This window comes from Amphiura filiformis, chromosome 12 (assembly GCF_039555335.1).
Source record: "Amphiura filiformis chromosome 12, Afil_fr2py, whole genome shotgun sequence".
Lineage (NCBI taxonomy): Eukaryota > Metazoa > Echinodermata > Ophiuroidea > Amphilepidida > Amphiuridae > Amphiura > Amphiura filiformis.
The window spans coordinates 31,980,345-32,003,518 of record NC_092639.1 but is presented as its reverse complement, the minus strand read 5'-3'; the positions used below and the strand labels follow the sequence as shown (position 1 = coordinate 32,003,518).

Here is a 23,174-nt window from a genome sequence, read left to right as displayed (position 1 = left end):
TTTTCTCACCTAGGACGTTTTCACTAGTTCGACTAGGGTCTTCAGCAGATGGTGATATATCATCACAGCTAGTTGAATGAGTGAAAACGTTCCAGGTGAACGAGAAATAGTGTAGTGTTGAGCTTTAACTCTTCAATTATAATAACACTAGTATAGTAATAAAAAGGTTTACTCTTGTCCCTACATCTGGAAACAACAAAATTAAACTAGGCTAAATATGATTTTATTTACCTTTTATTTACCTTTATACACAGGGTGGCTATAATAAACTTGCGGATCTTATTTTTTCCAAAATCAAAAAGTCAAAATCAAAGAAAAACACATAAGTAGCTGTTTCAAGTTAAAAATATATCTCATTTCGAGATGTTAACACATAATGCTATATACAAACAAACATAAGAAAACTCGGCGGAAAGGAAATAATTTGCCCTACTTTTTTTCAAAGAAGATAAAGACTGTGTAAATGGAGTATGGAATAAATAGTATTGAGCGGACTATCATTACTAATTGAATTGTATAGATTGAATGCCTAGATATGGCGCTAAAAGACAACTAAAATCCGAAAGTTAACGTTATTCATGGCAATTGTATCAGGTTAGCGACAGTTATATTGACGATATATGATTTTATTCAATTCTCTTGTCTAATGTTCTCATTCTCTTAGTATTTTATAGAATTCAATTTATGAAATTGATACAATATAAACAATGAACGTAATGGTAAATTACGTATTGCTCTAGGCGGGTAGGGTTTCTGAAATTGAACAATGTGTGCTGAATATATTATGAAAACTAAGTAGAAAACAAACTAAAAAAAAGCTCTGATTAGTCCATCTTAGTCCACGTATTTCTGTATTTCTGAATGCAAATGAATTTAGTTACCATGGCAATGTGCAAGCCAAGCTGGTATACATCTGTCTATTTGCAAAATGGAAGATACACTTAAATGGCTGAATACGTTAATTAACAGTCCCCTTGCACTTTCATTTATTTTTCAATAGTTTTCAATATATAATTAATAGCAATATGCATCCTGTTCATCATCCCTTATATCAATGACACCTAATTATTGGTTAGTCTAGGGGAATCAAGGTATATATTGGTATTTATATACCTCATAATAGATTCCTGTCATCTGCTTGGTTGAATGTGCAGTCATTGAATTAACTATGCCTGCAAAATGAACTATGGACCTGTCCATGGAAATGAACTATGGACCGGTCACGTGCGTCCCGATCAAACTGCGCAATTGCAACATCCACGTATCCATTCGGTATATAAAACAAATATTGACTGCTTTATTCGGGACATGGTTAAGATTATATGCCCGCGGTGATCTCAAAACCATGCTATGACCCTCGGCTGCGCCTCGGGTCATAGCATGGTTTTGAGATCACCCTGGGCCCATAATCTTAAGGTTATTAATTATTTTAAACTGTTGTGATTTGGTAGTTCACAGCATCTTACGAATGGTAGTGAGCTTTGGCAAAAACTGCATTGCTCAATTCATAGCGAGCGTGTAGAAGAATTAAAATATCACAGATATACTTTTATATGTGCTGCGGTTCTTGAGTTACGTTGTAAAGAGGTCTGAAACAACAACACTTTTGTAAAACGTACATAACTCATTAACAACAATAAATTAAGCAAGTTTGCAAAGTATACGATTTGTAGAATGAACTTTTGCAAAGCATCAAGGTGTTAATTTTCAATAATATATTGATCTAGATGATGAAAATCGATTTGTAGGTTGCTTCGACCAACAATACCTCGTCTACCCTTAACCAAGCCCCTCATAGCAGTCAATATTTGTATTGTATTGCAAACACTGAACTACCTATGTTTATATAATCGGCTACATCTTTGTTTATATATTGTCAAACTCTCAGTAGTCTCCTTTGGTTTCAAGACATCTTGTTTTTAAAATAATTATAACCAACGGTCTCATTATTCGTTTCAAACAAATAAACAAACACTATTACATGGACAAAGGCAGATAATAGAATGAAAAAGGAATGGACCAGAATATAGGTATGACAAGTGAGTAAAATAAATCAATGGAAAACATCATAAGATAACTATGGTCAATAAATAAAACAAATTGCTTCCATGCTTGAAGAATAAACGTGTATCATTTGAGAATGTAAATAGGAAAAGATAAATCGTTTTTGCATAATGTAACATAAAAGCTTGTTTGGGAATGAACATTTCGGAAACACTAGAGACATAAATCCGTATTGGTTGAAAAATCTATAAAAAAACCTGTAATCCAACATATATTTTTCACAGATTTTTAAACAGGTCGCATATTTTCACAGAAAAATGTCTGCTAGTGAAATTAACACAGAATCATTTACAAAACTGTATTATGTTAATCATAATTATTTTTATGTATCAGATGTTGCTAGGAAATGATTTAGGATTCGCCGCATCGTCTGAGTGGTTTACTTCGCGAGCTGCCCGAGCGAACTAAACCACGCAGACGCGCCGGACGCGAGTTGTTAATCGGCGATGAACAACGGTGAAACATGATTGAATCCCTTTCAACAACGAAACAAGCTAAAGATATCTAATTCGCAGGATTCTATCATTCGGAATGTCCGTTTGTCATTGCCACTCAACCTTACAAGAAGATCGCAACGTAAGAGAGTTCATGTTTACGCATACGTTCCAGGCAGGACGAATTTTACGCGCTCATGCGTAACGCGTACGCGTAACCTTGCGTTCGCGTATACGCTACTAACGCCTATTAACAACGCTTGGCTACTGTACAAAGGTATAGGAAGAGTTGTTGAATATGCTATAACAAATTGTATGTTTATAAAACGTTCTCTTTCCTCTCATAATATTATTCTCTTTTCCGTTTTCAGCAAACAGTATCTTACATATCCTAGGATGACAAAAGTAGCAAATACTTTCCTGGTGAAAGTTATTCACACACTTGAAATTTACGATGTTTATATTGTAAAGTATTGGTGTGCAGAGGTGGAGGGTGTGCGTGGTAGAATGGATGTGAGCCACTTGGGCCTTTAATGTAGAAGTTTGTGTGTGACATGAAAAGACAAGGAAAGATTGATCAATATTTATCTTCAGCTTGTCTCTATTTCGTTTCTATATATAAAGGAACAAGTAATAACAGTTTTCTAAGAGACGGCCATTCTAGCTTAACATGTGTGGTTCGTTTTTAAATTTCAAAGTATACTCTACCAAGGGCAACTGAAAAGAAGGTAATTGAATTTTAGAATCGGTCTGAATATGAAACTAATCAAATGCAGCTGTAACTGTCAATTGTGCGAACATTCAAGTGGTTTTGAAGGTGAAATATACCTCGTGGGTGATAAGGTTCAATTATATTTATAGCTGTAACTATATAATTTTATTAATATATTTATATATATATATATCATCGACCTCATTCAGAATATAGGTTCGGTTTCATAATATAGATATCTAAAATATCGAGTATCTGTCTTTATTTTTTTGAAATATAAGGAACATTCAGAGCTATCCTTTTCATTCAACTAGCACTTTATCTACGTATCTTACTCCACACTGAAGTTCAGCACGTAGCGTCAGCTACGTTAGTTGTATCCGGCCAATGTCACACCAATGACTACGCTTACATCCACTGTGGATGCAATTGTGTTCATTGGTCTGACGTTGGCCGGATATCACTGACGTAGTAGTTGCGCTATGTCAGTTGTATCCAGCCATGTCAGACCAATGACTACGCTTATATGCACTGTGGATGTAGTTGAAGTCATTAGTCTGACATTGGCCGGATGTCACTTGTGTAGTAATTGAGCTACATCTTTCATGGTTACCTTTTTAAATAGTATCTTTGGTTTGATCTGCTGATCTGACTTACATGACTATTGGTATTGATTGGCGCATTTCTCACTGATAGGCTGTTGACCCAATGCCCACATATTGTACATGGAAAACACTGGGGCCCAGCATCAACCAAAAACATCAAGGCCGCAGGGCCGGCAGGCCCGAGGCCGGAGACTCCCATACGACGACTAAACACTCCAAGTGGGACCCCAATATAAGGGCCCCGCAGGGCAAGAAAGCAAGAGTAACCTTAAGGATGACGAACTGATAACGAAAATTCTGTTATATTTACGGACACCTCGTCACCCATTTCATTGGCCTACTTTTGTTTACTCTTTACCCCATAATTTCCCTCATTCTTCAGGCCCTGCCCTCTATCGGGGCTAATTTATAGTTTAAGCTTGTTTGCTATTGTTTTTGGAGCAACATTGTTTCTTTATAAGCCTGCGGCGCAACCTTGAACAATATTGTCTTAGCAATATTGTCTTTTGAGATAACGACCCGTAGCCACCCCCAGCCAGCCCCATACCTCATTTTGATTTTTAACATACCAATATTCTGCTTTTTATATTCTATGGGGTCGCATATTACCTCAAATATTTCTTCACTACGTTGAAAATACGTAATTATGACCAACAAAGGGTGTTATTACTGTACTAAAGTACGCGGTATTTTGACAACGGTATACACCGTGACCATACATATGCTAGCATACAGCATACTCTTCCAAGCACGGTCTTCACCGTGACAATACACTACGTATTGTCACAGTGTTTTCCATGTACATACGTGAGGATCATTTAAACACATGACTAGCTGGAGAAAAGTATTGAAGTAACCTAATTATTGCCTGAGTGCTTAAAATAAAATGACTAAAAGAAGCATACTATGCTATGCAATTATATGTTATATTATGTCATGTTATGTGATGTAATGCAATGAGAGGTCATGTCATGTCATGTCAAGTCAAGTCAAGTCATTTCAGGTTAAGTCATGTCATGATATGTCATGTCGTCTACTATGCATACGTAGTATATTATAGCGATCTTGTAATTGGAAATTGAAGGTTTGAATACTGATCAAAGCAGTTTAAAATGTATCTAAGTCATTGACACATTTACAAATAATCAATGCAATGATTAAGATCTTTAGACCAATAAAGCTGGCATAACCCAAGGAGCAATAGTCATTGTAACATAGTATGGTTGGTAATAAACATTTCCTTTGATACCAGGAGTCAGCCTACATTTATGTGTCTGCAATTATAGCGTTTATAGCAATAAACGACATTTTCCACGTAAGCAAAGACAGCCAACAGCTACAAACATCACGATCTTTTTTGCGAAGTCAAATATTAACATTTTTATGCAGCATGCACATCCATAGACGTATTTCAGCTCATTTATTCGACAAACTTGATTAAAATGGATTGAATATGTGTGCATCCATATCAAAACGATGCACTTGTCAGCAACTACATGTGTCTCATTTCACATAATAGCTAGGAATTAATACCGGACTCTTCGCAAGCGAAGGTCAACTCAAATTATCCCTTGGTTTAGGAATACAGAGAACATTCCTAAACCATGTGAATTGAGGATGATTTGAAGTGATCTCCACATAAGATGAGTCTGGTATTTAGTCATAGCTATTATGTAAAATGAGACACATGTAGCCAACAAGTGCATCGTTTTGATATGGATATACACATATTAAGTTGAAAGTTACACATTTTTTTATGCCTAAGGCACCAGAACCAAATTGCTTCGATCTTTGGATCGACCGTCGATGCTGCTTCGATGATTGAAATCAATGAACTATCAACTAATTAATCAGAATTAATGAAACATTTGTATTGGTCAATATCAATACATGCAGAAATTCATATATAATCACAATTAACAATGGTCAACTATTTGATTTTATAAATAATAAGGATCGACCGAGAATCGATGGTCAATCGAAAGATCGAACTAATTTGGTTCTATTGCCTAAGCGAATTAGTTTTACATGGATTGATTTGTACACTTATACACAACGTAGTAACACAGATAAGAATCACACTTAAACATGTTAAACGTGGCACTGTTCTAATAACACATTACTGCGCAATATTTGGAATTGACAATACTGTTTTTATTTACCTGAGGCAGATGTCGTGCACCGGATAAAACTGTATCTTCATGTTGTATGACCGTACGCGGCAGTTTTATTTTCGTAATGAATTTGAGTGAAGTTTGTTTTATTCCGTTTTTACACCAACTAACACGGAGTAAAGTTTACGGACTAAAGGTTTTAGACAAAGGTATTACTTAAAAAATATCGCGTCGGTATACTGGGCTCCTGAAACAGAGACTAAAACATAGCGCACATTGCGTGTACGATCGTAAACCTTGAAGATCAGACTTGCTGCTAGTATTCCATTCAATTCAGTACACCTCCTTAAAGAGGAAGCCCCGTCAGAGCAGTTCTTCTGGGGTGAACCAAACATGCCTGGTTATCAAATTAATCAGTGACAAGGTTGTCTCTGAATTTGAGTGGTGTTAATTGATACAATAACATTCAAACATCAATTAACACCTGCAAGAGATAACCTTGTCACTGATTAATTAAACCAGGCAGGTTTGGTTCACCCTGAACTGCTCTGGCAGGGCTTCCTCTTTAAACCTTTCTTGGTAAATCCAAATCCAAGAATCCGTTGTAATAGATACAGTCATGGATGCGTAAATTGTCACTGCGCACTGTGATCAGCGCAGTAACTACCATAAATATGATAAACGATGTTTACTTTCTCAAAGGCAGTTGTAAATGACTGAAAATGGTATATACTGAAAACCCCACAATAAGCTGATGCGATTAATCTTTGGCACCACTGACGGAAACAGCAAATCACATCGTCGTGATTTCCATGATGCCGAAACCATAATACTTTAAACCGCCCAGTATAACCGTTGAAGTAGTAATTGTGGCTAAAACGATTTTGTCAGTACTGTGTCACTGCAGAAGATAATATCACTTCCTTCAGTGGTCATTAATATTATATGAGATTCATCAGCATACGGGAATCGCTACGAATGTTCTAAATCTGATGTAACGAAGCATCAGTCGTCAAATGCAAGGAATGCGTCCAATCAGACTCAGTGTACACTTCTGATGGCACATTGCGAATTTTCTTATGCCTTTTTTGAATATCACGATTTTTCTTTCTTGGAATGCACAGCGTTTCTTTCATTTTAGTACGAAAATTGTCCGATAAGAATGCGTACAGAAAGGGGTTGAGGGCACTATTGAAGAAATACGCCGCATATGCAAATGGAATAAACAATGTCCCTGCCATCGTTTGCTGAGGGATGAATTCCCCATAATGAGACCAAAATCCAATTAATTGTATTGGAAAGAGACAAAGAGCGAACGCTACTATCATTATGATAAGAAGACGGATTACTTTCCTTCGCGCTATCATCACAGCCTTCGCGTTTCGTTGTTTTTTACGCCGTGCTATTTTACTACCTATAGATGCGGATGTGGTGCTTCCGGATACGGACAATATTGGACTATCTCGATCTGCGCGATAGTGCGAATCGAAGCTCGACTGCGCTTGTGTCAATTTTATACGAGGCGATTGTAACACATATTTCCCTGTATTGGTAAGCTTATCACATTCTGTAATTATATCCGCATTCCCTTGAACACATTTACCATTTGGCTTTGCCGTAACACTATCAATGCTATCCTCCGACTGCTGAGACTGTAACCTGTGAACCCGCTTCACATTTTCTCCATCGAATCCAAATTTGACATGCTTCAGGTCAATTTTTGTTATTCCCATTGGTGGATCTTTACATAAGTTCCATTTATGATCGGGATCATCCACCACGATCGATTGTACTGGATCATATATTTCTTCAGGATCATCTAAGAAGAACGGACCAATTTTAACGCAATAATCATCTGCATTTGGACTCGCAGATGTTTCGATACTAGATACGTTATGATCAGAAGCATAATCCGATGTTTCGTCATTCAATTTAGGAATGAAGCTTGTCACTTCCTCCATAGATGGATTTTTAGACGACCTATTTACGTCACATCTCACAGGACTATCTGTATTACGAAAAACTGCTCCAATTTCAGCTTTTTCCAATACAGCATCTACGCTAGATCTTCGTGTGTAACTGTAGTTATTTCTCGATACCATTCCCAGTTTTCCTTCGCGGTTTCGATTCCACAACCGGGAAGAAATCTTAAGGTACAAAATACTCATGATGATTAATGGAATGATAAAGCAAATGAAAAACATTACTGTTGTATGTATGCGAACTGTAAAAGAACTAACAGCTGAAGAAGCGCAATAAAGTTTGTCACCGTAGACGACGGTTTCGTGAAAGAAGGCAGTTGGACAACTAAGAACTGCGCTGAGGCACCAGACTCCAACGACAGCAACAAATAATCTCTGACTTGTCAAAATCTGCTTTGTTTCAAATGGATACACGATAGCAATAAAACGCTCAGCAGAAATTACCGTGAGAATAAAGATTGAGGCATTTGTTGTTAAGCTTATCATTGTGTGATGCATCCTGCACACGAAAGATCCAAGAGTCCAAGATTCGAGAATGAACCAGAGTAACTTAGGAATAACACAGCACATCGCCACCAATAAATCAGCAACGGCTAGATTCGCCAAGAAGAAATTGGTGACGGTCTGCATACTGCGATTACGCGCTATAACAAAAATTACGAGCAGATTACCCATCATTCCCATTAGAAATAACGGTATATATGTTGCGATGAGGATTGGTTTGATTGGTGAGGTCACGTAGGGGTCGTAGGGGTCACCGTATGAAAAATTATTGTTTTGTTGGTGTTCTGGAATAGAAAGAAAAAAGAAAAACATAAAAGTGATTAGTACATTCGCATTTGACCAGAACAGATCATACAATATTTAAGAAGCAAAGATGATTAACAGGGATTACATAGTAGCAATTGGTCTAATTAAGCACACCTGCAACCAGGACAAAGAATGGTGCAGAGGACAGAAGAAGTAATTGAGGACTGCCCAATCAAAAACCACTTCAATCTAAAGTGATTAATACATTCGAATTTGATTACTAAAAGTACCATTGTAACCACGCGAAAAAAAATCAAATATATGTATTTACTAGATATAATTATATGAAGTACCATTAAGTTCAAGGGGCTGAATGTTTGGGCCAAGGCAATTATCTGATTGCCTTCAAAAGGGTGAGTTTGTTTTTCTTTCACATTAGGTCTGTGTCCGGGCGCCTTAACGAAATCATGAAATATCTTCTGCGCAGTAAGGTGCTCCACTTTATGTGTGTGTTTTATTGATAGTTAGGAAGGTTTTTGCAGTTGCCAGGAACACATGGTGGTAACGTATGAATCTTTGCCTGTATTGACATTAAACAATATACATTTAGCATTAATTCTGGTTAATTAGTAGTTAGTTCATTGATACAAAGCACCGAAGTAGCATCGAAACAAAAATCAAGCTGTTTCAGACAACGTGTGTTACTGTCTTTCTGTACGGGTGCGAGTCATGGGTAATTACCAAGGACATGGAAAACAAGATCAATGCATTTGCAACATCTTGCTACAGAGTCATGTTAAACATCAAACGTGTGGATCGGATTCCAACTTAAACCATCTGCAACCTGACCAACACCACTCCACTGGTTGCCAGAGTCAAGATTCACCAACTCAAACTTCTCGGCCATATACTGCGTCTTGAAGATGGCGAGCCTGTGAAAGAATATGCGCTTTATATTCCACCACATGGGAAGAGGAAACCGGGACGGCCGCGCACACTGTACTTACAGTATGTCCAGCACCTCCTGGGATATACTGAAGGGATGCTGCAGCCAAACAAAATTGTTTCGCTTGCTTAAGATTGCATTAGTTGGAGAAAGCTTGTAGTCGCCTGCTCCGCAGCCGACTGATGATGATGAGCATCGACGGTCGATCCAAAGATCGAACACATTTTTTTCTGGTGCCTAAGAGCGATTTAATTTCCAGAAAGTTTACGTTTACGCCATATTGCCTAATATAACTACAGCTTAAGTCATGTCAAGTCGTTAAGTGCCGTTCGTATCATAAATCTCCTTGGAGAAGAACCTTCCTCTCTTCAAATTCAGCCTTTGGACCACCGTAAAGCAGTTGGTGCCACTATTATGTTCCATCGAATGTTCTATGGCAATGCCCTGGAGAAGAACCTCACCCTCTTCAAATGCAGCCTTTGGACTACCGTAAAGCAGTTGGTGCCACTATTATGTTCCATCGAATGTTCTATGACAATGCCCCTGAGTTACTATGCAAACTACTTCCAAACTGACACTCGTCTTAGCCGCTCAGTTATATCTCATGACCTTGCAGTTCAATTTCTAAGATCTAACCTTGTTAGTCATGAGCGGTCCTTCATTCCATCTGCAGCCCGCACATGGAATGCACTACCGCCTCACATTCCTAGTATTTTGAAACGGACCAGCTTCAAAAAGGTAGCTATCTAGGCGCCAAACGTCAGCTTTATCGTAATGATAACAGCCGTTTGTGCCTTGTCTTGACATGAAAATCATGTCATGCCATGTCATAATACTCAACTACATGTTTTCACAGATGAAAGAGGTTTCAAAATTGAAAAGTTGTTTTTGCCTGGATCACTATTCACGAATCGCCTAAAGCCCTTCACGTGCAAGATAGGCACAGCTTACGGTAAACTGGTATTCGGCATTTTGGAAAAACAATTCATAACGAATCAGGTAAGCAGACAGATCCCACAAATGGAGTATTTATCATGCTTAATAGTGAACAGACCATTTCGAATATTCATGAAAGCATTTGTTGGGAATTCATCCCTGATGACGTTGAATTCCCGGATGAAATGCGCATCAATTATACGTTATCTGGGCTTTCGGGTATTACCGAAATGATTAATTGGGAATAGAATAGCAATCTATTGGGTACTTTATAGACCATGTGGCCTTAAAGGGTACCTGCCTAGTGGTAATCTTATCGTATTGGTGTTTTGTATATTCATGAACCATGGATACCTGCAAAGATTGATACATTCCAATCCGAATGTCAAAAACGAGATTTTCTCTTGGGTTAGAGCTAATGTGATCACGAGAAACGCGCATGTGATATTGACATTTAGATATGCCAACATCTGATTTTATTTGTACCTTTATATTTTCTGACATTTTTTAAACATAAGTGTCTCGTGGGCATATTAGATATAATAAAGATATTAAAAGGCGTTACTGGCATCTACAGAGTAATTTTGAGAAACCATTCGCCGTCATCAGCAGTGATATATCTTTGATATTGGTGAAGAAATACCGAAAAAGGGTGCAATTAATTTGACGCAAATTATGTATTCTAAAGATACGAAAGAAATTTACAAAAATACGCTTTGCTTAAATTTTATTTTAAATATTATTTTCACCACGCATAAATCAATGTTTCAAAAAGTATCACTATATACAGCACAGCTGATTTGTTCAGCTTGAAAGTCTCCCCTGCGGATATTGAAATTGTGGCTTGTAGTTATGATGAAAGTTAGGTGCAAAATAAGATTGACACTGTAGAATGTGGGTGTATTGTTATGGCAAAACTGACCCTGAAGAATTTTCGTTTGTCAAAATCCCTGCTATTGAAAATATCTCTAACAACATTTAGCAATACGTAAGTACGATATTTAAGTTGGGATGTGGTTCTATAGGGTACATTGAATTTTGTTCTGATATTATATATATTTACTTTTGTATGATATTGAAGAAAATAGTTGACCAAAAAGTACTTAATTTGATGTTGTGAGTTTGTATTAAGAGAAAACTATATTTTCGAATGATTTATATTAAACAACAAATGTAACTGTATATCGCCGGTTTGAAATAACAACTATTTACCTTCTTTTATATATTATTCAGATAAAGAAATGACGAACTCTGTTATCTTCACTCAAGTGCTATGCTGAATTTGATCCTGGTTATCAAATGGTAGCTTTCAGATTGTATCAGATAGAACATCTCCGTCTTGACGCCAACGTATATATCTCTCTTTATACCCTTCGGACGTGCTTAGTTAAGTAAAGGGAGTCTTATTGTTGAATTGTGCCACCTAAATGCATATTCTGAGTATTCGTTGGTGCAATTATGTGTTTTGTATGTCATCTTGCATATATGGCTTCTCTGTCTCAATTAAATGCCTGTAAGATGTGTGATGTGATTTAATAAATGGAGTGTTTGCATTAAATATCTCCATGTATACAGACAGTAGCACTAAAAATTATACAATTTCAATTTCACGAGTTGGGTCACTTTTGACATTTTTGCGCATATCAAGCTAAAATTGACTTTCATGATTATAGCAGTAGAACCAGTAATACATGTATCTTGGCTAACAGACAAAAACTTTACTTGGTTTCTTTTCCAGTTCAGGTTCACACGCTATGAACGATTTTACTGATCGCCCGAGTTTTTGCCATGTTCGCTCGTATCAAGTTTGTACCGTGTAAATTGAACTTTCATCGTCAAAGATTTCAGAGCAGAAGCTAAGGGTTTTTATGTTTTTCTTTCATTTAATTGACATTAGTAAATAAATAATATGATTTTTTTTTTATTTATAAATTAAAATACCACTTCAAATGCCCAATTGTTAAAAATTACCTATCTTAAGAGCACCGACCAGATGATTCATGATTCAACTCAATTCAGTCACCTTTTCTACATAACACACGAGCGTAGACACGAACGTGGCCCAAGCTGTTTTAGGACTTCTTTACCATATTCTGAGTATTCGTTGGTGCAATTATGTGTTTTGTATGTCATCTTGCATATATGGCTTCTCTGTCTCAATTAAATGCCTGTAAGATGTGTGATGTGATTTAATAAATGGAGTGTTTGCATTAAATATCTCCATGTATACAGACAGTAGCACTAAAAATTATACAATTTCAATTTCACGAGTTGGGTCACTTTTGACATTTTTGCGCATATCAAGCTAAAATTGACTTTCATGATTATAGCAGTAGAACCAGTAATACATGTATCTTGGCTAACAGACAAAAACTTTACTTGGTTTCTTTTCCAGTTCAGGTTCACACGCTATGAACGATTTTACTGATCGCCCGAGTTTTTGCCATGTTCGCTCGTATCAAGTTTGTACCGTGTAAATTGAACTTTCATCGTCAAAGATTTCAGAGCAGAAGCTAAGGGTTTTATGTTTTTCTTTCATTTAATTGACATTAGTAAATAAATAATATGATTTTTTTTTATTTATAAATTAAAATACCACTTCAAATGCCCAATTGTTAAAAATTACCTATCTTAAGAGCACCGACCAGATGATTCATGATTCAACTCAATTCAGTCACCTTTTCTACATAACACACGAGCGTAGACACGAACGTGGCCCAAGCTGTTTTAGGACTTCTTTACCATTGTTCTTAAGTGGTCATATCTTCTCGTGTAGGCATCTGATTTTATTAAAACAAAGCTTGTTTTCGTTTGGGCAAAAGTTGTTGCAGCGACAAAATGACGTAAATATAAGTCCTAAACAATGGTAATCAAAAGGCCAAATAGTGACTACGAACAGACCCGACGAAATTCATCCAAAAAGGTCGAAATATGAACTGACCTTAAAATTATGTGTCTGCGTTATTGGTCGGGTAAATATCGAGTGTTGAGAGCCAGAAAGCCTCAACTAACTATCACCGCTCCCACAAAATGAGCATAAAGTCGCCAGGGCAATATGAAAGATATAGTCTATTAATCATGACAAAATTCAACAAGAGGTTATCCATGTGTGACTTCTAACAAAAGGCGCTGATTCCCGTAGTATTCCTCATTCAAACCAATTCACTGCACGACCTCGGAGTTACCTTCATGACTTTGGCGGGCTATTTTCAAACAGTCATGGTTGCACATGCAGGTATTTCTCTTGAAAGTCCTAAACAAGGTATAGCAGTCGTTGATAGGATATGCAGCTTATAGAACACGGATAACCTCTATAGAATACAAAAGACATTATGGAGGAAATATTGAATTTTGAAGAACACAGCACGGGGCCAACTTTATGCTATCAGATGTAATTAACGCCTTCTCGAATCTTTAAGATACCCACTGGACTCAACAGTAGTGTTTCTATCAACTTAATTCTGGATGTTTCGGGATTTAGCGTATGAAGAACACAGACAGAGCAATGCATTTTGGGACAATATGCTTTCTTCGTCTGCCTGCAGAGCATTGTTTATTAGCAAGGCTAACGTTAAGAGTATTCCCCAAACAAACTTATTACAAGCAAAGCCATCCCCAGTTATATACATGTTTAAAGATGATATTGGGTATTTAGAGCAAGGATCGCCGTTGTAAAGGAGTCCGAGAAACCTCGTCTACGGCTAAGACACTATTTTAATGAAATTGTTATCTTTCCCGGAAATACGCCACTTTTGCAATTACCTATGGATTCAGTATGTGGCTATATTTCTTAAGGCAGTCTCAGTGGTTTAGATTACTTTTGTATCAAACGTTTAAAGGAACTCTTCCCCATCTTTAAACAAAATAGAAAAATAAAAGAAATTTCAAAATAGATTTGGACATTTGTATGAAATTGAAAATACATGGTACTCGGTGTGACATACTGCTTAGATTCATACATATAACACCGATGAAGCCCTATTCTTTCTATTATAATATCATAACGAATCCTCTCTGATTTGAAACCTACATAACCCACGGGAGATATCATGCCTCACATAAAAAGATCACTTCTGTAATAATTGAAATACTCGTAAAGCGAAAATAGGATATAATAAGATTATTGAACAGCGTATTCCCTTATTTTAAATAGAAGATGAAAATAAAGCAGTTTGAAGACGAAATTAGAAAAGAATCCGCATAGTTTTTGTTCAATAAAGGTCTTTCTAATAGTATTGATTTTATATGTTTTCATTTCATTATTTTGATATTCCAAAGTAAATTTATTCAAACCGTCACAGTTCTGCCAGTCATAATGTAGATTTGGAGTTGCTAATATTATTTGATAAACATCTTCCGCGGATATCAGTTCATTCGAGAGATTCCGTATACATTTCATTGCCATATTTGCTTAAACCATCCAATCAATCATTTCAATATTAAAGCGTGGTTATTTTTCAATGACTAAACGTTTAAGGTTTACACAACAAATTTTATTGTGAAACAACGATGTTATTTGTGGCAAATTGTAGAAAATTTAATTGATAAATGACAATCGAAAGTTTTAACAAAATCACTTCAGCACATGAATGCATTTATTTTCCCACATCATGGTTTCGTTACGTAAACCACACTTTTGTCATATAAAGTCTCCATAGGGTCAAATGCCTAAATAAGACGACGCGATCTTTTGTTGGTCGAAGCAACCAAAAAAAATCAATATTCATTATCTAAATCAATATATTATTGAAAAATAACATTTGAAAACTTGCTTGATTTATTGTTGTTAATGAGTTATGTACGTTTTACAAAAATGTTGTTGTTTTAGCCCTCTTTAAAACATAACACAAGAACCACAGGGCCTACAAAAGTATGTATACGTGATATTTGAATTCTTCTACTCACTCGCTATGGAATGATCAATGTAATTTTTTTTTTTTTTTACTACCATTCGCAAGATGCTGTGAACTTTCAAATCGCAACAGTTTAAAATAGTTGCTAACCTTAATTGACAGTTAACCCTAAATATTATCAACAAATGTAAAATGACTGAGATCAACATTAAGATAAACTCGACATTCATTATCATCAAGAAGATCACTGACTTAAGCAAAATTAGTATTCTTACACATTCTGAGATAAAATTTATTCCTTTGGAGTACTGTTTCTGTTTTACCATAAGTAGTTTCTTCTTTCTTCCTTTATAAAAAAAGAATGCTCTTTTACGATTTTATCATTCTATTCCGTTGAGATAAACGATACTTAAAAATCTTACCTGAGAAATAATCATCCACTTCCCCGTCAGACGCCGCTAGCTCCATATCGCCACCTGACATTGCCGGTAACACCAAGATAGTGTCAGGAGGAGAATTCTCTGTATTACCTATCACCAATGCCACACTGTAGTAACAAGCCCTACTATCCAGCGTTCTCAAATGACCTCGCCACAACTACTGGTAATACCTGTGAAACGGAGAAATGGGCAGATTGAAACGATTACTTTACACTTGAGAAAAACCGGTTTTGTCTTTAAGATCACGCGGGATTATTCGTACATTGACACTACCATAGGCTTTCTTTGGTTACTAACCTACGGGCAGGTTTCTAGGGTAATTTGCTGATAAATGGAAGCGAGATATTTTCAGCTGCTTTGGGTGACTGTCGATAGAATTGTGCAGCTATAGAAAGAATCAATGAACAACTTAGAGGTGTGTTAATTTAAAAGATTTAAAAGAATTCGATAAATAATAACATTCTTGATTATCTTTTGCTAATTCGACCTTTTGAAAGGATTCATGCAGAAATGTTAGTTGCTTCGAACTTCAATTGAAAAGAAATAAAAAATGCGCGGTAAAACGTCCTTCAGATATTATATGTCATGAAGGAGGTTTACAGCATTAATCTATATCTATGACGAGGGGAAAAGTTAGCCGATGGCATTTAGACTAACATGCTATATTTGAATTGCCTTCCCTATTTGTTTTCTGCATTCTTTCATCAGCGACGGTCATTTGGGACTAAAGGTGTATGATGGAGTCAACAGGCAGTACTAATACAGCAAACCCGAAGGTGTAGATTACAGACGCCCGGAAGTGTTCCAGTCCATAAGAGATATACATGATACTGCGACATCAATACTGTACTATATAGATCTCTTGTTTCTATTATGAAACTAATTTTCGATGGTCAATAAATACTGCATTTTGTGTAAGATACATCGAACTAGCGGGAGAGAAAACATTATTTGCATTATTAACATTCCTGTTTGATGACAGAATATGTTTACAATTGTCAGAGTGTAAAGAATTATAATCCGAAAGACGGAGTAAAAATTACAGAAATCAAGATAAATTGTGACAGGAATAACGATAGAGAAAAGAAAGATGGCGAGAATGTCAAAGATGGGAAGGATAATAAAAAAAGAGAGGAAAAAAACGTGAAAGAGCGAGGAAATGAATAATCTAGACATAAGAGAAAAAAAGTGACAGAATAAGGAATTGACAAAGGTATCCTACAGCAGTGAACGGGGAAGCGCATTATATCAAGACAATAAGACGACCTTATCGAACGAGACTGGAGAGGGATTCAAAGTATTAAAAGGAAGGTCAATCTAACAGACGTGATTGGAAAATGTTCAAAATACTAGAATAAGATGAAATTGGAGAAGAATACATCCGATGTGTTTTAAACTTGTTTTGAAACTTGATACGCAACGTCCAATCTAGATCTATACAAATCAATCACGTATGACTGAGACAGTTAGTTAATTTAAATTTCGATGTATTATGTCAAAGATACGCAACTTGAAATATGTCAATATTTTGATCCCATCATATCAGCTCTTTAATCCCCAATGCACAGTGTCATCGCCCCGATATCTTCATGGCAGAAATCGCCATGGTAGGTTGAATCCACCGCTACGCATGGCCATTTTGTTCCGACCTGTTTAATAGTTTTGAGACGCATAATGGGCCGAAGGACATCTGACTAAGGCTTCTGACAATTGCCTGGTGACTGACCTCGCTGTGTGTGAGTCGAGCATGGTACGCCATAGGTCATATGCTTTTAGACTACCCACGATTGGCCTATACACTGCGCTATATAATTCGGCTCATATAAAATCAGAATTATTGTCAGTTTTTGAGTTCAAGACGCAAGCTTTTTTCTCAAGACGCAAGCTAACGACTATCATATCTGTTCAACACATATATTCAAGTGCAAGGAACCACATCTGGTTTCTTTAGACGAAATCATTTACGGGAGATATTCATCATTTTCTACACCGATATCCAAAGATTTTCGTCTGAATATCAAAATCGTGCATAGCACATTCACGTGTATCGATCCCGGGTATTGATTTTAGTATCTCTGGTGTACCAAGTAATTATAAGCCAGGCGATGTCGGTGTGCAACGGGCAGTTTTCTAGGTCGAATCTTTGTGGACGAATCTATGTGAGATACTTTGTAATTGAAGAGAGAAGATTCGAATTGAAATTGAATGCTTTATTCATGTAGATTAAGCTTGACTGATATTACTTTTATGTTGTCCATTTTTGTCAAATTTTTTGAAATGGCTTTTCAGTTGTCGATAAACTCTTTTTATGCTTTAATTTGTTGCCTCATTTCAGCTAAGGTGTTTTTACATATAAGTCGATATCGCCATTTCACATACTTTTTAAGGTTAGCAACTATTTGAAACTGACGCGATTTAGTAGATCACAGCATGTTGTGAACGGTAGTGAGCCTTGGCAAAATTTGCATTCATAGCGAGTGTGTAGAATAATCAAATACCACATAGTATAGTTTTGTAGGCCCTGTGGTTCTTGAGTTATGTTGTAAAGAGGGCTGAAACAATACTTTTGTAAAACGCACATAACTCATTAGCAACAATAGATCAAGCAAGTTTTCAAAGTATATGGTTTGTAGAATGAACTTTTTCAAAACATCAAAGTGTTATTTCTCAATAATATATTGAATTTGATAATGAAAATCGATTTTTATGGTTCCTTCGACCGACCAACAATACATCGCGTTCCCTTAATGTGGTACTACACCCCTTGGTAAATTTGTGACTATTTTTGCATTTTATTCAAAGAATAACAACACACTGGTAACAAAAGGGGGCATTGAATCCAGTTACTACACTGGAATTTTGATGCTTTTAGCAAGATTTTGAACACTTCATTTTGATATACAAGTAGTTAAACACCAAATTTACATAATAAATAATTGTTGAATGAATCCGTATATGGGTAATAATATTGTCCGGGGGTACCGCTTAAAGTTTTTGACAATTAATTTCCATTGGTAGGTACACATCATTACACATGTCATGTATTATGCTGTATTCGTAAGTAACATTTTAGTATTTGTAGGTAAGAATTAGACTTTTGGGGGATATTGCAATCAAATCTTCATTTTATAAAGCACTTTGAATGTATTATTTTCTTTATGTGCGTTTATTGATACTTGAGACCCTATCATGTATATTTAATGTCGGTTCACAGTTGTTGAGAGAGGATTGAAGTAAAAAATAAAGGCACTAACGTGACTTTAATTTGCTTAATTGCACACAAATCGCTTAAAACCGTTATTGCAGACTTGTGAAGTCCATCTTGGAGTCAGTTACGTCTTGTGGCCTTTCGTTTGAGGGCAACTATAATTAGCTTTATACTAGTATCCACCACTGTGTTGTCTAGATCATGGGACAATGAGAAAAGTCGTTTTTGTCCATGGTATTCGTAGGTAAAATTAGCGAAAACGTCAAAAGTAACCTTCGAATAAAATGAAACACACATGACAGCTGACAAATCCAAGTATTTATCCCCTTCTAATCTTCTTCGAATCTGATTTTTCTTTCAAATGAGCAGACCGTCGTCTATTTCAGTACATATTTTTCAAAAATTAAGCCGTATTCAGTTTTGCATGGTGGGCATGTATCTGAATTCGCAACTTTCATTGACATATGATTTGATAGCAAACATACAGGCCTTCGTTATGTACCAATATGGGCATTGGCATGAATGGCGGTGTTTCACAATACTGTCATGATGTCAAATTGTATTCGTAGGTAACATTCGGTTACCGAAATTTACCTACGAATACTTGCTTTTATTGTTGACATCTCAGAAATATTTAAACGCAGGCTATTGAAAATAAAGAGTGTATTACCCTGCACCTATTGCTTAACTTTTGTTTACTATTCTCTCAGTTTGTGGAAATGACACAGCTTTTAACATGTATTCGGAGGTAATGCATATTTTTTACGAAACCTACCTTTGTGCCATTTAGAATTTCTGGCAGCTAAACACAATAATAAAGATGTCCGAATGCAATGCATTTCAGTATTGGACATATCAACACTTGTATCAATTGCGCATTTATTAGTGATTTCCATTTTTAAAGATATATCTAATGATATGAAAAATTGTATTCGTATGTAATGTAAAAAAAATACCACTCAAAAAAGTATCACAAACAATTCATAGTTATGTACAAATATGTGAAAAATTGAACAAGCAATCTTTGAATACACACGTTTCAGGAAATCAATTTAGATTCAATCCAATGACTTCTTTTCATAACTGATTTAGATGTTTTAAAAATACTTAAAGAAATATTTTGAAAAATTGGTAAAAATAGCATGTTTTGGGGTCTCTGTGTTTAAGTATGATCAAGGCGAATAAACACAATACAAAAACGAATGCCAATTGATTAATACTTTTAAGTTATGGCCCTGAACATGCCGTGTAAACTTTTCGTTGGATTCGACCATAATGTGTATAAAACTGGGCCCTATTTATTCTAAAATTTGATTACCAAGTTCTCTTTAACAAAGAAGGCATTTGTGATTCAGTTGAGTTGAAAATATGATAGAAGGGTTGGGAATCAAATTCATATTAATACAAATAAACACAAAACAATATTACTCTACTCTTTATTGTTTATGCCTTGAAAAAGAAGATAGATAATAGCAATTCAACGAATCTTTTCACTTATATCTTTCTTTCATATGGTAATTACTAAATTAAATTACACTTACTCATATTTCAATTGGTGGTAAAAAGTCAAATATTTGCATCACAATCAAATGTTCTTTCCTCTAGGCTTTTAAATGAAATATGAGAAGTGTTTGTTAATAATGTGCTTTTACTTCTTGTAGTTTCGTAGGTTTCAGCTTATATTGACAGAGAGGGGCAAATACAGAGTCTCATATCCTGGCAAGAATTTAAACAAGAGAAGACTAGTAGACTATAGAATTTCAACTAGGGTCAGCTTCAAGTAAACAAGGCTTGGTTCAGTTCATGCACTTGACCATTAACTGCCCCTTGGATAGTATTATTGAATAATTATAATATAAACGAATTTTAAAATTCAAAGAAATTACTCTGATGGATACAAGTCATTGAACTATATTTTTGTTTGTACAGGGTGTCCCAAAAAGGAGGCCCCTCTTGCATCAACCTCTTCCGTGGACAGAGTGAAAAACGGATACATTTCTTTAAAAGAGCATATCTTCAAAAGTTATGAGCCGATTGAAATAATTGTTTCAGTTTATTAAAGCTAACGGGTAAAGGCTTCTTTACATACCAACATATACTTGATCAACTTTTCTAAAATAGGAGAAAAAGAGGGCGCAATGAGGGGCCTCTTTTTTGTGGACACCCTGTACTTATATGCATAAATATGTACTCAGATGTAATTTATATAATCTGAATGGATTGTAATATTTCTAGAAATGTCTTTGAAGTATTACGTTTTCATTACTTTTGACATAAAACTAATAACATCTGATCTTTCAAAAAATATCTTTACGCATGATAGAAAGTGTAAAGAAAAACAATAATGCAATAATTTCATATTTTGTTTTAAATACTTACTTTACTTTTCAGATTGAACTATTTAACTATCAGATTAAATAACTCACGTTTATCGAGGTAACTTCTTGGTTTTATTTCATATATTGTTTAATAACTTAATTTCATAATTTTCAAAGGTTGAAGTTCATGGACTGAATCAAGCCCTGTTCAATCAAAGCTGACCCTAGATGAAATTATACTTGTCTTCTTGTGATTGAAACCAGGATATGACACCTCATACAGTCTATGATTTGCCACCTCCTTCACTATAAGCCGCAGACATTAAAAAAGTACAAGAAGAACATCCACACTATTAGCAAACAATAAAATTTGCCTTGCCACTTCTTATATTTCATTTGAAAGCCTAGCGGAAAAGGACACCTAATTGTGATGCAAATATTTGAGTTTGTCTAATAATTGAAATATGAGGAGGTGCCATTTAACACAGTCGCTACTACCATAACTATACGAAAGAAAGACATAAGTGAAAAGAATGATTTCTTAAAAGAGTGGTCTATAGAGGCCGTCAGCGTAACGTCATATGCCGCCATCTTGTGGGTACACGCTGTGATGGACGTTCGATCTCCATGCGTGAACAGCAAAATCACCGCGTTGATCCGCGATAACAGTTGCGTGGCGAGCTGCGCCCTGCGCGTAGTGTCCGACGCATAACCACACAGATCATTTGTACCCACAAGATGGCGAAAGGCTGACGGCCTCTATTGTTATTCATTACAGAAGTACAGGGTGTCTAAATTATAATAATTTCCCTTTGAAAGTTTTACCACGATTCGTAAACAAATCATTATATTCGGTGTACTAGTTATAAAAGTATAGCACATGTTGTAACGCTAGTATTGTTTGTCCCATTCCAAATTTTCCATTTTGCCCAATTTACTATAGCAATTTTTGTATGATTGTATATGATTGATGGATACTAACAGATATTCTGTTCTCAAATCAATGAACCGGTCCCAACGAAACGTCAGAGAATTATCAAACAAATGTAATCATACAGTGGTGTACCGTGGCCGCCTCTACCCCGGGGGGGGGGGGGGGCTGAAGAACACTCAATTTTGCCGCCCCCGGATTTTAGGCGGTAGCGCCATAAAGGCAACACATTTTGATGTATAGTACAATTTTTTCAAAATTTTTTATACTTTTTCAAATTTTCCGCCCTTTTTTCTTTACTAATTCTTTTTGCCGCCCATTCTTCTTCAGCCGCCCTTTGTTTTGGCCGCCCCTCCTTTTACCCTGGGGCTGCACCCCAAAAGTCCCCCAAATACGCGCATGCCATATTCATTTCTAACAACTGCAGATAGTTTTTGTTATTTGCATAACAAGCTTACATCTGACAATGCTCCACTTTCATTTACATCATTTAAATACTGAAATTATGACATTTTGAAAATTGAGTTATTACCATTAATGCGCAGTACCTACTCTCACTGAAGATAAAATCTCCACATTAATGGCTTACTTAATGCAGCTTTTATCTTAAATCTGCCTTATAATTTATGCCGATCTGACTAGATCAATCATTTATTCAAACCAACTTTTTGTCGAAAGTAACTGTAAATGCAATTTATTTTATGCAAGAGCTTTTTGTTACAAAATCAGTAAAGCGAATTTTTGAGTTAAGTTTCTTTTTATGAATCTGATAATCAAAATATTACTCACTAACTTAAAATGTTCTCACCAAGTAAAAACAGGTGAAGTAAAAACAGGTGTTTTTATTTGGGAATGACGGTGTTGTAACGAACCGTTGTTTT

General features: G+C 35.9%; 1 protein-coding gene across 1 annotated transcript in view; it reads right to left on the bottom strand.

Moving 5' to 3' along the window:
* Positions 1 to 6,530: 6,530 nt before the first annotated feature.
* The window catches only part of LOC140165359 (uncharacterized), a 111,868-nt gene continuing 95,224 nt past the window's right edge, over positions 6,531 to 23,174 (bottom strand). Inside the window, exons 2-3 of the mRNA XM_072188682.1 lie at positions 15,819 to 16,006; positions 6,531 to 8,699 (exon numbers count right to left, since the gene is read on the bottom strand). Of these exons, the coding sequence (XP_072044783.1) occupies positions 6,913 to 8,699; positions 15,819 to 15,879 (1,848 nt within the window). The 5' untranslated portion in view covers positions 15,880 to 16,006 and the 3' untranslated portion in view covers positions 6,531 to 6,912. The remainder of the gene's footprint in view (positions 8,700 to 15,818; positions 16,007 to 23,174) is intronic.